The sequence below is a fragment of the Caenorhabditis remanei genome, chromosome X (genome assembly GCF_010183535.1).
Source record: "Caenorhabditis remanei strain PX506 chromosome X, whole genome shotgun sequence".
NCBI lineage: Eukaryota > Metazoa > Nematoda > Chromadorea > Rhabditida > Rhabditidae > Caenorhabditis > Caenorhabditis remanei.
The window spans coordinates 13,271,284-13,291,196 of NC_071333.1; the positions used below are offsets into that span (position 1 = coordinate 13,271,284).

Below are 19,913 nucleotides of genomic sequence, written 5' to 3' on the forward strand. Positions count from 1 at the left end.
AAAAAGAGTGATGTCGCATTGGATTATAAAGATAAATGTCACTTGGTGTCAGTTCACAGCCGACACAATACGAATTCAAACCGAAAAACATCAAACTGAGAAATTTGATTTCAGCTTTTGATGCGCATGGAAGTGAACATATACTCAACATGCTGATACACTTGCACCACTTGTAAACATGCACACGCCAGACGGTTACCCATCGTTGTCCACTTCTTATTCTATTGTTCACGCATCATCATTATAAGTGTTCTTTGGAAGAGACTACTAGTTGGCAGAATGTTGAAGTGGGACAGACAAAAAACTTGTTGAATAAATGTATTAAAACCAATTTTTTTGAAATAAATCAACATATTCTTATGTGAACCCAGAATTCATTCTAGTTATCATGAATCCATCAAATGATTTTTTTAACTACCTGTTCCTCTTGATTGCGCGATGCAATTTTTTGAATTATCCCTTCTCCGATTCTTTTCTAATCTGGATGTTCGGGCCGATGCCGACCTATATGCACACCTATAAATAAACACAATGAGCGATGATGTGTTTGTGTGTTCATCTGCACCGTAACCATGATGTCCTCCGCACTACAAATCCATCATCCGCTTCGCATTTTCTTCTGTCCGGTATATTACGTCCTAATGATGAAATTTTGTGCCCAAATATCATAAAACAACGGTGAATAAAATTCATTGTTTTGCCATATTTCATTTTTTTTTTGTTCAGGAAATGTCATACAATCATCACAATCAGTCTCAGGGATATGTCCCGTCCTACAACTCTCAAAATACCGGCGCTGCTTACATGGCAAGAAGAGGTTGGGAGAATGAGAGTGAAAGGAATACTAAAATTTCATTTTCTTCGAAGAGCAGGTATATTTTTAAATTAGAAAAACCAGGCAATAATCAAATCTTCAGCTCCAAAAGGATATACATTACATTATTCATCATGGTGGTTTTACTTCTTATAGCTGCAATTGTGATCATCATACTTTTTGCTACAGGAGGTATGTGAATAGAGCTTATCAAAAAATTCAATGAGAGTTCATTAATCTCCAAGTTTAAGTTCTTTAAAATAATCTTATGAGTTATTCTATTATTCAGTATTCACTGGTGCTGACCCTCTTCAAAACCCAACAATCTCGCCAATTTTCAACCCAACAATACGACCACCAATCAACAATATTCCGCCTCTGGGACCTCCAATATTTTCACAAGTACATTGTTCTTTTTGGTTTGTTTTCATCATGAGTTCATTGAATTTCAGAATCAGTCTTACTCTGGATCTTTCACCATCTTGCGACAAGCTAGTGAAATGTTCGACATGAAAAACACAAACAACTATTACTTGACTTTCAATAGGATACAGGATGGGGTAGGTTTTTGGAGATTTCAACTGCAGAGACAAGTGTGATCCCCACTTTTTTCAGCTAGACAACATTTTTGTGACTTCCTCCCTCCTGCGACCGTATGCTGCACAGGCAATACTGACAGATTTGCAGAACAGGTGAGCAAACTAATCATATTTTTTCCAATTTGAACACATGATTTTCAGAGGAAACGACTTAGCAGTCTTATTCCGAGTGAATATGTTGGGAGGAGGAAGTATCGACCAGAATACTGTTGCTGCAGTTGTCAGGTACATCAATTACTGTGAGGATGAGCTCTAATGTTATTTTTCAGGGATAACATCAATCAGTTGCAGAATCAGCTTGGTGGTAACATACAAATCGACCCCAACACAATATTTGTATTCAGGTTAACTACTTGATAAAACATTTTTCCATTTTCAAAAAAGATAAGAAAAGTTTCGGGTCGTTCAATAAAATTCTTTATTAATAAGTTATAGTCTATTCATTTATTTTGAGCGGTTGGTATTCATTTAGTTATCTGCAAAAAATTTATATTTTTGGAACATTCTTGGTCATTTCAACTCACATAATAGTATGTTCCAGCCATTGGACTTCCCAATTGTTTTCCAGTCTCAGTTCCCAAAAACTCGGTGAATGTAGTGTAGTTGGCATGAAAATCGTTCCAGGTCTGGGGATGTCTTTTTGTTATTCGGAATTTAGTTTTGAACACCAATACAATGTATAGTCGGCGGACTGCAAAAACACAAAGACTACTAGAATCAATTTGATGACTTACTCTGTCGACTAGAAGTTTGATCGGACTGTATTGTTAAGACTCTGTTCATATTTCTGAAGAACACTCCTTCATCCCACACCGGTACCGACAAGTCAATTTCTCTTGATAACGATGATGGACGATTGTAATACAAATTCATGGACTCTGGGTTCCCATGTGGATCTGAATATGATAAGTAAGGAGTGAATAATCATGGACGAAAACTCACTGAATAGTACCAAAACATGGAAAAAAAAGTTTGGCATCGGCTCGTGGAATAGGTATACCTTCTTGAGATACACTGGTTCTCTGAATCGATATGGTAACATTGCAAAATGATCACCAGTTCTTATTTCTGGAGTGTTTGCCTTATTTTTGGTAGGGATGTATTCGTTTAGGACAACCTGAAAAACAATGATAGAGTTTTATAAAACCAAACTTGAGATTACATAGTCGATCCCACCAGTCGGAGCGTTTGGGACAATGGATGGTGAGAGTTGGGTGACATAGAAAATTGGCATGGATAGATTTGATGACATCTTATTAATTCCAACTTTAGTTTCATAAAATACTGAAAATTTTTGTTTCCATAAGTGGCTATCTTCTGCTTTTTCATTTCCTTGGAAGACAATAACTTACCATTTTCAAAAGAATCCAGAGTACTTGTCTTACAGCATAAATGCATGTTATATGTTGTCAGCATTTGATGATTTACGGCTTGTTCACATGTATATAATTCTGGACAGGCATTGTCTTCAGTCGGATCGCATAATAGTACGGATGGTAGATCATACGAGGATGCTCCGTAGGGACAAACTGGATAAATCGTTTACATAATAATTAGAAATGACAATAACCTACTTGGTTTTACTTGTTCGGGAACGCCAGGAGGATTACTCAAATCTTGTGGAACATCTGCACAGCATCTATGATCATTAGTCATTTTTGAAAAAACACAAGTTGGGTTTCTTCCGGTACATTCTATAGGGTCATTTGGAGTGCATTTCACACCTTTAGAAAAAATAATTGACTGACTTCAATAAAAACTGAATTACCTTCATGCATCACATCATTACACATTGAATACTGGGCAAGAACATTTTGGTCATGGGTTTGCCATGGGAATGGGCAAACTGGAAAAAATCTTGAATAACATTAAAAATGCAAAAAAAGAAACTCACTTTCTTCATATTCATCAACACCTTCTTCTTCCTCTTCCTCTTCTTCAACTTTGGGTTTTTCAGCTTTTTCTTTTTTACAAATGACCACAAAAATCACAAACCAAATAAAAATTAGCAAAGATCTACGCATATTTTGATTATTTGAATGCAAGTTCTCAATATGGTCATTCAACGCCGGGGTCGAGAAAAGAGAGTCGGGTTGTTTGTGTTTTGGCTGATAACTGGATGACCAACACCTCGACATGATAGCGGCGAGTTTGGCTAAGAATCAACACCTTTTTGCGCGGTCACGAATTCCAAAGCAGGGCGAGCTAATTCTATGGTCAAACCAATTTTGGAACTTTTCTTTTTGCTCTGGGTGTGAAGTGAGTTTGTGGAGTCGAGCGATCAAACTTCACATATGTTGTGGACTCTGATATTTTTTGTATTTTTGATACAATGTACTGTATCGCAACCTTCAATTCCACCACCAGAGCGACCAGGTAACTTTCTTAAACTTTATTTCATTTTTCTTTTCAATAAGTCCCTATTTTCCACGTTTCAAACAGAGTGTAGTGAGAGTTGGCAGTCACCAGATTTGACCTACGTCCCATCTATAAACCAATGTACAGATTACACATCAGGTATCCATTTTGTTATAGTAACCCCCGTAACAAAAATTTTGGACAGGAGCCGGTGTTGCTTGTCAGCCTAATAATCCGTTCACGTGTACTGGTAGAAACCCATTCTGTGCAACGGCCGGAGATCGTGCATTTAAATGTTGCAGTGATATTATTCAAGACTCCACAGAGCTATCGAAACTTAATGTTACTCAAATCAAACCAAGTGAGTTTATTGTAAATTTGATATGAATAATCGAAGTTATACAATTGTTTAGTATGTCCCGCTGGAGCGATCCCTTACAAAATGCCTCAAGTTTTATTATGCGATCCAACAATTGTTAATATCTGCCCGTACGACTATAAGGTTTGAGTTTTATTCTCATTTTATTATTTTGTTTGTGAACATTGACTTTGTTTCTTGTTTTTGTTTGGAAAATGATAACTTTTTTATGATCAAAACAATATCTTATGAAACTTTCAGTGCGTCGAAGCAGCAAATGGTCATCAACTTCCACCAGATGGACGGTCTCTTTGTTGTAAAACTACTACACTATACTCGTTTGCTTCTGTTTTTGGAGAAGCTAAAATAAGCCCTCGTATTGTGCCAAATCCCCCTCTTTCAGCCATCGAATATGTGCGTTTCTTTTTTTTTCTGTTTTTAAAAGAAGAACTAAAGAACTAACAAAGAGAAGACACATTACTTCATTTTCAGGTCACTTTGAATGTTCACACTTCCGCGAAAGAGCACTCACCGGAAATTAGGATTGGTGATCATTTCGTGCTGACCCCTTACAAACTCTACGAGCCCGCTTATTTGAAAAAAATCAAACTGTTCACGGACTTTGGCCACGGCTCATTTGTGCATGTTATCCTTTTTGGTAAACTCATTTTGAACATGTTCCGCATGGGTAGATGCGTTCACGCGGAAATGATTGAGTTATCGAGTTAACGAAACACGTTTCAGAAGAATTTTTTTCTGTTTTTTGTTTAACATTTCTAGAGAATAAGGAGAAATTACGTATTTATATGTTCAGATCCTATGTCCACCACTGAGACTATGCAACTCTATTATGATCGTCCAACTTCTAATGGCAAAACGATTAATCTTGATGAACCTATTCCAGACGGAGGTTTCAGATAAAACGAAATAATTCAATAACGTGCTCTTTTCAGGATTCATATCTAAGAGAATATTCAACGCTGCTCCAATTACACAAATTGAAAACCCATCACGTCCGGGTCCAATAAAAGAATGTGAGAACTTGCGGAGTCGTTGCATGGAAAGTGTATAACTATTTTTAGATCGAAAATTATGGATTGTTCTTATTTTCAAAACTACAAATCCATTTGGACGTGTCTATATACTCTCCACTAAAGATCTTCACAGCAAATATCGTTCAGTGACTGATTTCCTGAAGTCAGATACTGGAAATATGCTGGGAACCCCGGTGGCTGGCACTTATTTTTATGTAAGTTCTTAGTTCCAGTACAAACCTTTGAAACCTAATTTTTTATTTCAGCTCACTACTGATTGATCAACCTGTAACCAGTTTTGTTAAAGTTTTTGAATTTTATACAGATTTCTACGTGTTTTTTGCTCGTTTTTTGAAAATAAATGTATTAAGGAGCATGCTCAACGACATTCTATAATTATCCATCAGGAAACTAATCGAGGAACTTTTGATGAATAAATTATGATAGGTGGACAGGGAAACGTTTTCTTGCCGTTTGGCTTTTCTGAATTTTTTTTCTTCAAAAATTTCGTTTTATTCTCTCCCAAAAACTTTTGCAAACCTCATTTCACAATTTAATGACCCAGGGTACAATAAAACGTGAAATTCAAACAAGCATGAAGTTTTTGCAATAAAAAATTTCAGTATTGTGAGATTTTCTTATTTCCGCCAAGAACTATTTCTCCCCATTTGTTTTGTTTCACTTTTCGTCAGCTCCAGATTGAAGCCATATCCATCACAAAGAATGAGTTTTGTTGTAACCACACCATCTCTCGTTTCCCTTTCTATTTCTCTCGTTTTTTGTCATCATTCCATAACATATTGAAATTTGTTGTCGGGAAAAGAAGGAATATGTTCCCAGCAGCAAATTTTAACGGATTTTCGTCAAGATCTGTCGCGTGAAAACCAGAAAAAAAAGTTTGGCCGTTTGATATGTGTCCGTCGCCTTTTCGTGTCCATCTTTTCCGTTTCGAGTACACATGTTGCGACGCGGCACTGATGAAAAAGTGAAAAAAGCTAGTGTCACACAGAAAGTATGCTCTTGTGCGTATATATGTGTAGATGTGTGTCCTGAAGGAATAAAAAGTTTTTTTTTAAAGCTACATTTTTGAAAAAAAAGACACAAAAGTAGAGAGCACTAGTCGCTTCAGTGTCGAACGGCGTGTGCAACTCACGCACACCCAAAAATATGAAATATAACATTCGCACCAACAAAAGCGCGAATATCAATGAATCTCGGGGGAACGATGGGGCTGCTAGCTGCCTGCCGGCGCGTGTTGCTCTTCTGTCATTGGAATAACTGGCGGGTCTGTTGGTCCGTCCTTTTAGACCATTTGACTACACTCTCCAAACTGCCTATGTGTGAAACGCTGGTGATGTGAAGATGTGTGTTTCTGTGGGTCTTCGAAAACGAGAAGCGCCGCCCCGGACGGACGGCGATGGCGCATCGCCAAATGTGTCATTTTAGTTGTCTTCACGAACCAGAGGGCCCCCACGACGGACGGGCGGCCACGCCCACCTCAACCAGAATATCCTTCCTTCTCCCACCCACCCTTTCGGACGCGCGGATGCGCTGAACAAAAAGAAGAAGGAGCAGAACGAAGAAGAAGAAGAAGTCGGCATCAAACGAACTGAAGCGGCTTCTACCACCACGACCACCTTCCTCGCCAGGAAGGACGCCGTTTTCATGAATAAAACGGTCAGGATACTTCTTATTCTGGTCACAGTATTTTTGAAAGTGCAATGCAATAGTGCTCATGACGATGAGGCTGCCGATGTTCTGAGTCACGCCAACATCGATGACTTCAACAATTCATCAGATCCAAATCGCAACGCAGGAGGTCAGTTGCTTTTGATTTTCACTTTCAATTTTCAGACACCAAAATTTTTAGGTTTCCAAAAAATTCTGGTTAGACAAGAATTCTGGTTTCTCGAGACCATAGAAAGTTATGTTTGCTTGAAACAAAATTTCAACCTTCAGTCTCTCGCGTTCAAATAGTTTCCTGGAAGAAAAATCCTGAAATATTAGTTTTTTCACCCTCCACACTTCAAATATAAACTTTCTTTTATGCAAACTTTATGCGAATTGAATACAAATTCGAATCGAAAATCTTGGTGGGCCCTCCCGTCCTCGCTTGCTTCCTGAACAAGGAAACGATGGGAGAGAAAGTTTTTTTTGGTGAATTCACGCAAATCAAGAAATCTACATTTACATCCAAATCCGTCCTCTTTTCTTTTTTTGTGATACACAGCTTGTACGAGTCAGCTGTTGATCCAATGATCCAGGAAGAAACTGACGAGAACCGAAAAAGATTTCGAGACAAATTGCCATGGCAAATTACCTTTGTTTCCATTTTCTTTTCAAGATTTTTGTAGTTTTTTCAAATTACTCAAAGCAAAAGTGTCAAACCAGGAAACATTTTACTTCTGTGCTTTGTTGTCTGAACCAATTTCACTCCCATCAATAAAAAATAGCATTTGAAGAGAACAATGAAAAGTAGTTCCCAATCTGGCACGTATTGAAAACGTGCAGATTTTTTTCCTGTGTCTTGATATTTGCTCAGTTTGCTATCTGATTTACAAATCCTTCCGAAGTACACAATTGCAATAGCACATTGACACTAAAATAACGAGACCAGATGTCTTTGGAACATCCATTCACATCCGGAATGTCATCATCTGAATAAAAGTTTTATGCGAATCTCTCTCGTCCTCTTTTCATTGAAATGAAAACAGAAAAGATTTGAGAGAAAAGGGATCCCCCGAGCAGAAAGGGCAATCTATAAAGAGTTGAGAGCAATGAAGCTCGGCTTTCTTTCTCACCATAATTTTGGTGTTTTTATAGACAGCTCTGAAGTTGAGAGTCCATGCGCAAAAAAAGTATGGCTCGATTGGGAATTCGGAGAAAAGAGCTGCGAAATTTATTAGGAAATGTTTAGTTTCCGTCCTTCAGATAATATAATTATTATAAAAGCTCACTTGTGCTTAGCCCTTTTCTTTTTCCCTTCTTTTTTTCCTGGAAAAAAAGAAAGAGACGCATAAACCCACATAGTGTGAGAAGTCTGAATTTTAATTGAACCATGAGAATCGAGCTCATTAAAAAGTCAAGCAAGTAATGAGGCCGGGAGGGAAAAATTCTTTGAAATTGAAACAAGAAACGAAACAAGGCAAATAAAAAATAGTGTGAAAGTTTCAGAGCAAGGCGACACCATGGGAGAGGACGAGGATCGGCTGGTCATAGATCTCTTCAGAGAGTACAACTTCCTGATTAGACCAGTTAGGAATGTGAGTAGTCCGCCGGTGGTTGTGGACTTTGGAGTTGCGATGATACTTCTGATTAATGTGGATGAAAAGAATCAGATTCTCCAAACAAATGTTTGGTTAACAATGAAGTGGAATGACTTTCAGTTGGCTTGGAATCCAGCAGAATACGGTAAGTGGATTCGGAAACAAGCTTCAGTACAGTAACCTGGTTGATCTGAAAATCTGAAAATTATTTCTATTTTTCAGGCAACATCTCCAATCTTCACGTACCATCCGACAGAGTGTGGCTGCCTGACATCGTTCTCTTCAACAAGTGAGTAATTTCAATTGCCATCTGAAAGTGTTCATATCTGAAAGTTTTCCACATTCTTTTTTGCATCTTTTGAATTCAAACGTGTCAGGGATCTGCACAGCCTAAACCATGAAAATCCTAAATCCATTTTGTCTGAATGTGTAGTAATGTGCACAAATCAAATCGTCGATGCTCCTTGTTTCCGCAGTTTTGAGCCGACAAGTGATGATGAGTCAACGTGACCGACGCCTTTTCTTTTTACTTTATTCTTTCTATCAAATTTGTCAGATTTCCTTTTCCCATCCGACCTCCCCTCCTTTACATGATTGGGTTTTCAATTTGGGATTCGGATTCTTTTTAGATTTTTACAATTGGGGATCCGTCATTTTTAAACTGATTTATTTTGTAGTATGGCAAAAGAATTGTTATGTTTTGTGTTAGAATAACAATACTAGACCCTTATCTCTTCTTGCCATCTGGTCAGCTCACACTACTAAACGGAATCTCAAAAAGATGAGAAGACAAAGTTGCGACGCAATTAAGGGTTGCGAATTGATGCAACAACAACACATATACACGCGACACTCTCTTTGTTAGATGATTCTTTGAAGATGAGAAAGAAGTTTTGGAGTCTGCAAAAAATAGCAAAAGAAAAAATAAAAGAAATAAGATCCCTCCAAAAAATTATAGCTCATTGTTACTACTCCTCAACTCATCTCAGTCACTATTTATTATGTTTTCTTAAGGAAAAGTGAGAAGAAAAAGAAAAAGAAGAAGCAAACAGGTTCCCACACATGAAAAATAACTTGTTTTGGCAATAGATACTTGCCAGACCCCATTGATGAAAAATGACCTGAAGTCGTTTTTTTGCTTGGGTTTTGAGTAAAGAAAAACGGGCATCACTTTCCACACTTGCTTTATTCTTTTTGCTTGAGCATACACATGGAAGGGAGTGAAAGTGTGAAATAGGATTATTGCCTAGACGGAAGATAATTAAATAGCCTTCCTTGATATACCTATTTGACAAGTGCTTGAAATATTGCTCTGCAGTAGTTTTGCGCAAAGGGATCTAATAACAAGAAATGGGAAAACATTATAACAATTTGTTTTTCTAAATTATTCTTAACAGAATTAAAAAAAAAAACAAAAATACGCTTGAATGAACTACTAAAGGGCGTAGCTGTATTCGAATAATATAATTGCAAAACAATTAATCTATTTTCTGGGAACACCCTGTCCTTTGCATACTAATGACTTTTAATTGCAGTGCCGATGGAAACTATGAAGTCTCATTCAAGTCAAATGTCTTCGTGGACCACCATGGGGATGTTACATGGGTTCCACCTGCAATGTTCAAGAGCAGTTGTCGTATTGACGTTGAGTGGTGGGTATTTTTAGATTATAATAATTCAAAAAAAAAAAAATAATAAACGGAATAATAATGAGAATAATTATAAATCCACCTACTTGTGCAAGCTATTATAAACGTCACTCTTCCAGGTTTCCATTTGATGAACAATGCTGTACTTTGGTGTTTGGCTCATGGACTTATAATTCAGAAGAGGTCCGGTTACATTGGTACAATAATATTCAAGCAGTCCAGTTGCACGATTACTCTTACTCTGGAATCTGGGATGTCATTGGTATGCAATTTTTGGAATCAGAAAAACAAAAAGTTACTTCAGATGTGCCTGGTCAACTAGTTCACAAACCTGATTTGAAAGAGAACAAAATGGTTTTCAATGTTGTTATAAGAAGAAAAACCTTATTCTACACAGTGATCCTTATCATTCCAACTGTTCTTATGGCGTTCTTATCCGTCATGGCATTCTACCTGCCAGTGGATTCCGGAGAGAAAGTCTCATTAACAATTTCCCTTCTCCTTGCTCTTGTTGTGTTCTTGCTGCTGGTTTCAAAAGTAGGACTAAATTCTTTTTTAGATGCAAGCACTCTTTAGTACTTTTCTAGATTCTCCCACCTACTTCAAACATTCCACTTATGGGAAAATATCTGCTTCTTGCATTTGTACTCAACATTGTCGCAGTTGTGGTAAGAGGGATCAAATATCTAACACGTGATACCATGTTTTTTTAATTTCAGGGAACTGTGGTTATTGTTAACATCTATTTCCGAAGTGCACTCTCCCATAAAATGCCGACATGGGTTAGAAAAGTGTTTTTGGAGTTTTTACCACATTTACTGGTTATGAAAAGGCCAGAACGAATACCTATCTTCAATGGGTACTTTGTTGAAGAGTACTGTGCATCTGAGATTTTCGATGCAAGTGAGTTATTTATTTTCGTTCTCCCATTCCGAACATTGAACAACAAGAAACATGTTCAGGCTTGGTGATGCCGTCAATGACAGCAACAATGCTTCCATTCTTGCAAGTGACAGCTAACATGAAAGAAGTTAGTTCCACAAGTTCTGGACAATCATCTGAACACCATGAGAATTGTTCAAAATGGAAAAAGAGACTGTCGATAAGAATGTCAAGAAAGAGAGCTCCCAGGGTAATAGTCCCAATAAGGAAAATGAATGAAATCCAATCTTTTAGGCACGTCTGGATGATGACAGTGAAGACATTGTAGATGATTCTAATGGGAACCATGTGGATTCATTGCAAGAGAAAATCAGCAAAGAGATGAAAACAACAGTAGAAGCAATCGCGTACATTGCGGAGCACATGAAAAGAGAAATGAGCCTCAAGAAGGTAAGTGGTCTTGTCTTGTCATATGATAGATTCATATTTCTAATTCAGATGCGGGATGACTGGAAATATGTTGCAATGGTGTTGGATCGTCTTATCTTGCTGATATTTTTTGGGGTGACATTGGGAGGAACGTTGGGGATCATTTGTTCTGGTAACTCTTTGTCGTACTGTTTCTGAGAAAATAACATCTCATTTATTTCAGCACCACACGTATTCGACTTTGTTGATCAAGAAGCCATCATCAACAAATTGAATGCAAAATACCTGCCATCAGATATGTATTCTTAAACTTTTGTTTTTTTCTTTGATTTCAAAGTGTTTATTTCAGTTTTTCAAACCCATTAGGCAATACTATTTGATTAACTTTTTATTCTTGGGTAGATGTTCCACCTGTTCTGGTTAATTCTTACTGGTTTCACGTTCAATTTTCATTTCATTTCTTTCAACTCGCTCTTTCTTCCTCTCAATAAATTTTTCCTAGTTTGACCCCTCTCTCAAGTGCAAATTGAAAAGATCCGATTGGATTGCTGACTCCACTTCAGATTCACTTTGCGTGTGCTAACGACACCTGAAAGACAACGTGTTTTCCATAAACGATTCAAGAAGCTCCTCTTCTATATGAAACGGACCCTCCAGTCTGTTTTGTTCCCAGGGTGGTGCTTCAATTTAGTCAGTTAGTGGCAAAAGCAGTATCCTAATGAAATGTAAACACCATTGTCGTTGTGGTGCTAGTCTCAACTAACTCATATCTTTTATTCATTTAAAAAAGGAAGAAAATGTGGTTCACCCTATTTATTACGATTCTGTTAATAACAGGTATTACTTTATTTTTTATTTATTTTTTAGGTCAATTTTCATATTTCCAGTCATAAATACATATCCTAACTCTGCTGAAGAACGTCTCTTGTCATATATATTTGATGGCTACAATTCACTCATTAGACCTGTTTTAAATGCATCTTCGCCACCAATCGAAGTAAATTCAAACATTGAACTATTTTCGAAAAGCTAATAATTTGATCTTTTGAAGGTCTTTTTCAGTCTTGCATTTGTCTTACTCATCAATGTAGATGAGAAAAACCAAATCATGCAGACGAACGTTTGGCCCACTATGAAATGGAACGATTACCAAATGCAATGGGACCCAAGAGAGTTCGATGGGATTAAAACTATTCGAGTTCCTCCAGACAAAGTTTGGCTGCCGGATATTGTTCTTTTTAATAAGTTAGACATTTTCCATTATAAACTGACATAATAAGTTTCTATTAATTTCAGCGCTGATGGTAATTATCTGGTTTCATTCTACTCCAATGTAGTCGTGGAGCACACTGGTGACATGCTATGGGTTCCTCCAGCGGTATATAAAAGCAGCTGTTTGATTGATGTGGAATTTTTCCCGTTTGATGGTAAGTTTAGATATTTGAAACCAAAAAAGCAACTTGAAAGATAGTTTAAAAGTGGAAAAAAACCGCTTGTTTTATCTATTTTGAAATCTTTCAGAGCAAGTGTGCTCACTCACTTTTGGTTCCTGGACTTTTCGAAAGGACGAGTTGCAATTATCGTATCTCTCAGGCAAACGTCATGTGAGTTTTTGAAATTTTTTTTGCGCGGAAACTTGAGGGAAACTCAATTTCGACGGGAATTTATTGAAGGTGGAACTGAACGACTATTTGCCATCCGGAGTTTGGGATTTGATGGATGCTCCGGGATTGTTGATTGACGAACGCTCCAAAATTTCTTATCAAATAAAGATAAGGAGGTATAATCACTAATATGTGTTTACACTACAATAATTAATTTCAGAAAAGCATTGTTCTACACAGTTATTCTAATTATGCCAACCGTCCTAATGGCTTTCTTGTCCATGATGGTATTCTACTTACCTGCTGAGTCAAGTGAGAAAATAACTCTGGCTATAAGTATTCTGCTTGCGTTGGTAGTGTTTTTGCTTGTGGTTTCAAAGGTTATTGAAAATGTATTTGATTGAGATGTTTATTGCTTCTCTTTTCAGATATTGCCACCAACCAGCTCCACTATCCCATTAATGGCTAAATACTTACTCATGACTTTTATAATGAATATGATAACTATTATGGTAGGATTTTGGTGCAAAATTTCATTTTGTTTCATATTTTCCCAGGTGAGTGTCATCATCATCAATGTCTACTTCCGAGGTCCTGCAACACATATCATGCCGACTTGGGTAAAAACTGTTTTCCTAAAGGTATTAATGCCGTTTTTCTCTAAAAATCGTGTTGTTTCAGTGTCTTCCTGTACTTTTCGTCATGCGAAGGCCTGAAAGTACAGAGAAAGAGTTGGCAAAAATGAAACGCGAGAAACGTGAGAGGAGAAGCATGAAATCTGCACTCAAGACGTTTTTCAAGAGGAATGATGCTAAACTGGTGGGTTGAATAAAACCACACGAGATAATATACGCGTGTACATGTTACAGATAACTGATCAAACAAAACAAGCACTGACTAGAAAAGAGGTAAGTTTGCGTTCATTTCAGCACAGTTTTTCCATTGTTATCTGTTTCAGGGATCGTGTTCAGAAGAGAAACTATCATCGGACGCTAAAAAAGCAATCGAGGCTATCGAATACATTACAACGCATCTAACACACGACAACGCCTTCAAACGGGTCAGTTGAGAAAAAAAGATCAGAGAACAAAAAAGATAGAATAATATTTCATCTTCTTTTTTCTCTTGGCCTAATCATCTTCTGTTCACCGAACTCTTTCCAGCAACGTGAAGAATGGAAATTTGTGTCTGTGGTGATTGATCGATTACTTCTCTATCTTTTTTTTGGAGGTGATTGGATTTTGATCTTATCTTCTACCATTAAAACAAACTTTTACAGTTACCACTGGCGGTACAATGGGAATACTTTTATCAGCACCCAACGTTTTTGAACATGTGAATCAAACAACAGTTATAGAAAGGCTGAAGCAACAAGCTGCGGAAGAAATGTTGAATTCTTGAACAAACAAATATGTATTGTACCCAAATAAAAAAATATATCTTATCGTTCTGATTTCTTTTCAATTGTGTCCTGATTGTTCATTTGATCAATCGGGACTGTCGGAAACTTTCATATAGAAAGAAAAAAACTGATCATCAAGAATATGACGTGATTCATTTCGATGTCCGTATCAGTATCAACCTGTTTTACCATTATGTACTTCCTTCGTTTAGATTTTGTCTATTATTTCGTTATCGCCGTTTTATTCTATTCGAGAGAAGTGAAGAAGATATAAACACGATAATCTATTGCCGAATAACCCTATTATTGTTGTTCCGTGTTGATATCACATTTCAAAAACAATAATTAGAAAGTTCCTTCTACCAAATCTTTGTTTTCTTACTTTTATTTTTTTCATACCTTATTCTCTTGTTACAGATGACACCTGCACTGGTGTTTCTCATTGCATTAACTGGTGTGGCGGAGGGGCAAGGATGGCGACCATGGGACCGATTTAATCATCCCAGTAGTTTTGGAAACTGGGGTGGTGGTGGATGGGATAACCGTCAAAGAAACCCTTCTCCAGATCCAAGAGACATCCCACCACCAGTACCACCTCCAGGTTTCCGTGGAAATCATCAGTTCGGTGGAAACATTATAAAAATCACCGAGATTATTGACTTGGGGAAAAACAAAGGAGATATTTTGTCGGACTTCAAGGTTTGAATATTCATCAACAAAAAGTGAAAAGTTATTTTTAGGATTTCCACAACAAGCATAAGAAGTTAGGACGTAAAGAGTGGAAAGGAAAAGTCCGACAATTCTGCCATAGATTCCCAGGTCATCCAAATTGCAGGTATATATAATCCTGTTCTTATGTCAATATATTCTATTTTTCAGACGTGGAAAGATTCCAGATCAAAAAGAATTGGAAGAGATGGTCGGGCAATTCAAGAAAGGAGGAATCGGAAGATTTTTGAAGCGGGTTCCGAAGTGAATTTTTTTCTGATTTCTTTATTCATTCAATTGTATTTGTTTTTCAGAATTCACATTGAAGACCCACTTGCACGTGTTGATCCAAAACTCAAGGAATATCTCGAGAATGCCGGTCGTGGTTTTGGTCATCTCAACTCAGAAAATGTTAACAAACTCAGGGTACAAAGTTTTTTCATAATTTATTCATTGTCACATTTATGTTTGTTCAGGACATTTGCAAAAGAAGGAAGTGCAGGGAACAACCCGAATTGGCGAAGAAAACTAGAGAGCTTTTCACTCAGAAAGTAGGTAGCGCGAACAAAACAAATAATTTGAATTATATTTTCAGCTCTCTGACTTTGAAACAAGGATAGCTGGAAAAGATAAAACCGATTCGGTTCAGCTCCGTTTCGACAGAACTCTTCAAATCAAAGAAGCTCTTCTTGAAAAAGGAAACTTGACTGCTGATATTGCTCCAGTAGATAATGGCGTTTATGATCTGGATACAATGCTTACTGAGGAACAAGCAAATATTCTTTTGAATGAGCTGAATAAAGCTGGAGTAGGAGATGATGAAATTCCACTACCTGAAGCTGACGATGATGACGATAGTGATGATGAAACCAATTCGACAGATGTGACGACTGCTGAACCAGGGACACGTGCTAGAAAGTGAGTGATTTGATAAGAACTACATCTAAACAGAACATTCAGATCTGCCCTATACTTCGAAGGTAATTTAATCAAGAAATGGGATCCAAGCTCCCCTATCAGATATGTTTTGGATAGTTCTCTAGGTTTGTCGTTCACTTTCAGTTGCCTGTACTCCCAAGATATTTCAGAGGATCTGGATAAGAATGATGTTCGTGCAGCAATTTATGAAATAGAAAAAAACACGTGCATTAGATTCAAAGAGCTCAGTTCTCCACCCACCGGATCTCATATCGTCTATTATAAGGTTGACAGTCCAACTTTGTGAGTATCCACCATGTACTTTACATCAAATTCAATGTTTTCAGTTGCGGTCTTTCATATGTTGGTCGCGCTGATCCTGCAAACCCAGTTTATTTAAGTTTTGGTTGTGAAAATGTAAGATCCACATAGTGTAATTCAATTTATGACTATTATTTCAGAACAAAGGTGTAGCAATTCACGAGACAATGCATGCTTTGGGAGTTGCTCACCAACATCTTCGAAATGATCGAGATCAGTTCATCACTATCAACTGGAGCAATATTGATCCACAACAATACGATGCATTTGTTGTTGTTGACTCAAAACTTTATACATCGTATGTCACAATACTCTTAAGAATGGATATATCAAATTCATTTTTCAGATATGGAGTAAAATACGCGTACGACAGTATTATGCACTACAACGGGTACACTGCTGCTCAAAACATTGCAATTCCTACTATGAATCCAAAAACCAACTCAGCCGCTAATCTCAGACTTCTCGGACAACGACAAAAAATGGGAACTACTGACATTGAACTTCTCAAAAAAATGTACTGTCAGCCAGGGTGTGAAGACAAAAATGTTTATTGTGGAGCTTGGGCGCTGAAAGATTTGTGCAAGGCCACTGGACATGATCAGTACATGGCTGCTAATTGTAAGAAAAGTTGTAATCTCTGTTCTGTCGGATAAATACTACTTGAATATTTCCCTAATAAATTTTCATTCTACTACTACTATCACATACAGCTATTGAATGAAAACTGCGGCAGCTACGTATTGAAAATTGTATTTTTTTGAATGTGATCACAGCAATTCATATTTCTGCGATTATTACCAATAACAAACATGTGTTATGTAAGGACCCTTTTCAAATATTTTTGATGACCATCTAGTTTTAACAGGAGCTCGACGTACAAACCGCTCTGGATATAGTGAAGTAGGCTGTCCGCCCAGCAGTTGTTGTTGGAAAGCAGAAACACTATAATCCTTGATGTACATACTGTATTTAATTGTTGTAAATAAGTTGTCCCAGTCATAAGTTTTCAGGAATGTTATTGTTTAGTTTGAATATTCTCTATGTTCTGTTGTTTTTTGATTGTTGTGTTTAAAATTTGAATTGGCCAAGATAAAATTGACTAAAATTTGTAACTCAAGAGTGTAGTTTATTCTTAATAATATGTCATTATCATCTTCGTAGTTAAGCATAGCCTTCGTTCACTCTCGGAACTTTGTTCTTGATCCACGGTGCATCAATTTTCAATTTTCGTCGAAAGTCGAATCCGGGAATTCTCTGTAAATATAATTTTCAAACTCTTACTGGTTAACAACTGGCACTCACCACAGTAGCGTCAATCATTTCGCATGCCACCAGACAATAAATAGTCTGAAGTGTAATTTTAATATGGTTGTGAGAAAAAAAATCAACCAACCAGATAAGTTATGAATCCAAGATACAATATGGTAACAGGTGTCATGATAACAAATATGTACCACTTGCTACCCAAATACTGTTCAACAGTCTGAGTGATGAAATAAATGTTGACAGCAATTATGACAACTCCACAGATTATTGAAAGTATTTGAGTTGGTCTGCAAAACTGAAAATTCAATTTCTTAAATTTTGCAGATTACTCACTTTGAATTCCGAAACTTCCGCATTACTCTTTCACTGGAAGTGAAAGTTATCATTGGTATCAATGCGAAAGGAAGTTGAACCATTTGAACGCAGTTCAAAAAATCATTCATTCCTGTAACATTTTTTGATTAGAATTAGATATGGTAAAGAACCTGTGAGGTTTTTGATTCCGTGTGCTTGAACACATAAAATTAAAGTCGGAGTGATGGCAACAGCTCGCGTTATCAAAACTCGTTTCCATTTTGGCCATGAGATTCTGACAAATCCTTCCATCACAAACTGTCCAGTGTAAGTTCCTGTCATTGTTGAAGATTGTCCAGCGGCAAATATTCCAATAGCCCAGATGAACATGGCAAAGAAACCAAATTGACATCCGAGATAGATTCCACCCTTAATAACTTAACCTAGGTGTTATTCTATTGAGTTATCATCTTACTTGATACAGATCTACAGTAACCAGTTCTGTATTATTTGGGAAAACGTCAGAATCCGGGATATCATTATGCGCCAGACACATCGAACTCTGACATTTTGTTATTCATGTTGCATTTCCAAGATAATAAACTTACAACATCTTGATTTGTTTTCTGATAAAGTCCACGTGCAAAAACAGAAAGAACAAATAGATTTATGAAAAAACTGACGCACAATGCAAACGCTGATTCGATTGAAAAATATTTGTTTGCTTCGGCAATCCGTTTTTCGTTTGTACGGTCTATTTTTCTTGACTAAAAATATCGAAATATTGAAGTGACTCTTCTGATCAAACCCACTTTCACTAATGCAGAATGCAAATAAAAGTTATGAGGCATTATCACTGCTCCAAAGATGGAAATTGCTGTTGTTATCTCTTCTTTCCCACAACCGCTACACCAAGGAATGACCGTTCCTTTTGCAACTTCCCCGATATCAGGTTTCATCACAATAAACTAAAACAAAAACTTTTTAGAACAGTTATGGTTTCGGTTACCGACCTCATATCCAAAAGTGGCCATCATTGTAGATATCAAAACTACAAAAACTAGCTCCAGTTTCCGGACACCATACCTATCAATCAACAAAAAAGTGAACGTATCCAGAATAGTTATCAGAACTCCAACAAGCAATGGTATCCTGAATAAGGAAAACGCGCGTTTTTCCTCACCAAGACTTTCAATTTCTTACCGTCCTTTGGATAACAAATATATAGCAATGGCGGTTCCGATAACCTCTTGCACATCGCTACATACAATTGCAACTTCAATCATCAGCCAGAGACATAGTCGGGGGATGACAGGATAGTAGTCATAAGCAATCTTAAAATGGAAATTTATATCCAAAAAAACACTTAAAAACTGACCTCCGCCATATGCTTGTTGCTCACTACGCCGAGTCTAGCAGACATTCTTTGCAGTAACATTCCGATGAAATGAGAAACAAGAAGAACCCAAAGGAGACGATATTCCGCTTGTGCACCAGCTTGCAAGTCACTTTCAATGTTTCCTGGGTCCAGATATGCAATGCTCATCAAGAATCCAGGACCAGTAAAGGCCCATAGTTTACGCCAAGAGAAAATGGTGTCCTACGTTATTCTTGCATGAAAAGTTGAGTTAAAATGATCTTACCTCATCTCCATCAGGGATACTCACAGCAATGGAGTCGTCAAATGTTTTCTCTTGCAGTGATGGCTCATTATTCTCAGAACTGTCCCTTTGACTCCCATCACCGTCTGTAGTTGAGCTTAGGGTGCTTACCATGCTGAAAAATGTTGCATTAGAAGAACAGATAATGAAAAATGCGGTCGTATGGGTGTAATTATCTTCCTTTTGTATGTTACATTTTGACTCTGTTTTTCCTATTTTCAAAACAAACAGATGAGTGTTGAGCCCTATTCTTCCTGTGCTTATCACTAGAAAAACAACACCGAATGTCAAAAAAAAAGACTTGTTTTGAAATGTTGTGTTTTGTTGTTCAATGAAATATGTGGCTT

The 19,913-nt window shown here is 37.2% G+C and overlaps 5 protein-coding genes across 5 annotated transcripts; 4 read left to right on the forward strand and 1 right to left on the reverse strand.

Annotated features, from left to right (window-relative positions):
* Positions 1-948: 948 nt before the first annotated feature.
* GCK72_024630 (uncharacterized protein) lies at positions 949-1,669 on the forward strand (the record flags this gene model as incomplete). The annotated part of the gene is made up of 5 exons (XM_003117689.2): positions 949-1,006; positions 1,104-1,216; positions 1,267-1,374; positions 1,430-1,506; positions 1,555-1,669. 5 exons carry the CDS (start codon positions 949-951, stop codon positions 1,667-1,669), a joined length of 471 nt encoding a protein of 156 aa, XP_003117737.2.
* Positions 1,670-3,707: 2,038 nt separating this feature from the next.
* On the forward strand, positions 3,708-5,390 carry GCK72_024631 (uncharacterized protein; the record flags this gene model as incomplete). Its single annotated transcript, XM_053735965.1, has 9 exons — positions 3,708-3,789; positions 3,856-3,930; positions 3,977-4,132; positions 4,185-4,273; positions 4,391-4,543; positions 4,622-4,787; positions 4,944-5,039; positions 5,083-5,163; positions 5,212-5,390. The coding sequence occupies 9 exons, from the start codon at positions 3,708-3,710 to the stop codon at positions 5,388-5,390; spliced, it is 1,077 nt and encodes a 358-aa protein (XP_053579531.1).
* Positions 5,391-6,828: 1,438 nt separating this feature from the next.
* Positions 6,829-11,698, forward strand: GCK72_024632 (uncharacterized protein; the record flags this gene model as incomplete). Its single annotated transcript, XM_053735966.1, has 12 exons — positions 6,829-6,982; positions 8,338-8,574; positions 8,652-8,718; positions 9,965-10,081; positions 10,198-10,340; positions 10,383-10,615; positions 10,666-10,746; positions 10,798-10,981; positions 11,041-11,210; positions 11,255-11,410; positions 11,459-11,561; positions 11,613-11,698. The coding sequence occupies 12 exons, from the start codon at positions 6,829-6,831 to the stop codon at positions 11,696-11,698; spliced, it is 1,731 nt and encodes a 576-aa protein (XP_053579532.1).
* Positions 11,699-12,497: 799 nt separating this feature from the next.
* On the forward strand, positions 12,498-14,394 carry GCK72_024633 (uncharacterized protein; the record flags this gene model as incomplete). The annotated part of the gene is made up of 12 exons (XM_053735967.1): positions 12,498-12,634; positions 12,686-12,816; positions 12,911-12,993; positions 13,063-13,169; positions 13,214-13,373; positions 13,422-13,505; positions 13,551-13,613; positions 13,675-13,812; positions 13,863-13,901; positions 13,952-14,053; positions 14,157-14,223; positions 14,273-14,394. 12 exons carry the CDS (start codon positions 12,498-12,500, stop codon positions 14,392-14,394), a joined length of 1,233 nt encoding a protein of 410 aa, XP_053579533.1.
* A 3,112-nt stretch (positions 14,395-17,506) lies between these two features.
* Positions 17,507-19,680, reverse strand: GCK72_024634 (uncharacterized protein; the record flags this gene model as incomplete). The annotated part of the gene is made up of 11 exons (XM_053735968.1): positions 17,507-17,599; positions 17,648-17,692; positions 17,739-17,898; positions 18,225-18,334; positions 18,381-18,467; positions 18,514-18,672; positions 18,718-18,873; positions 18,919-19,057; positions 19,109-19,239; positions 19,284-19,505; positions 19,549-19,680. 11 exons carry the CDS (start codon positions 19,678-19,680, stop codon positions 17,507-17,509), a joined length of 1,434 nt encoding a protein of 477 aa, XP_053579534.1.
* Positions 19,681-19,913: the final 233 nt, after the last annotated feature.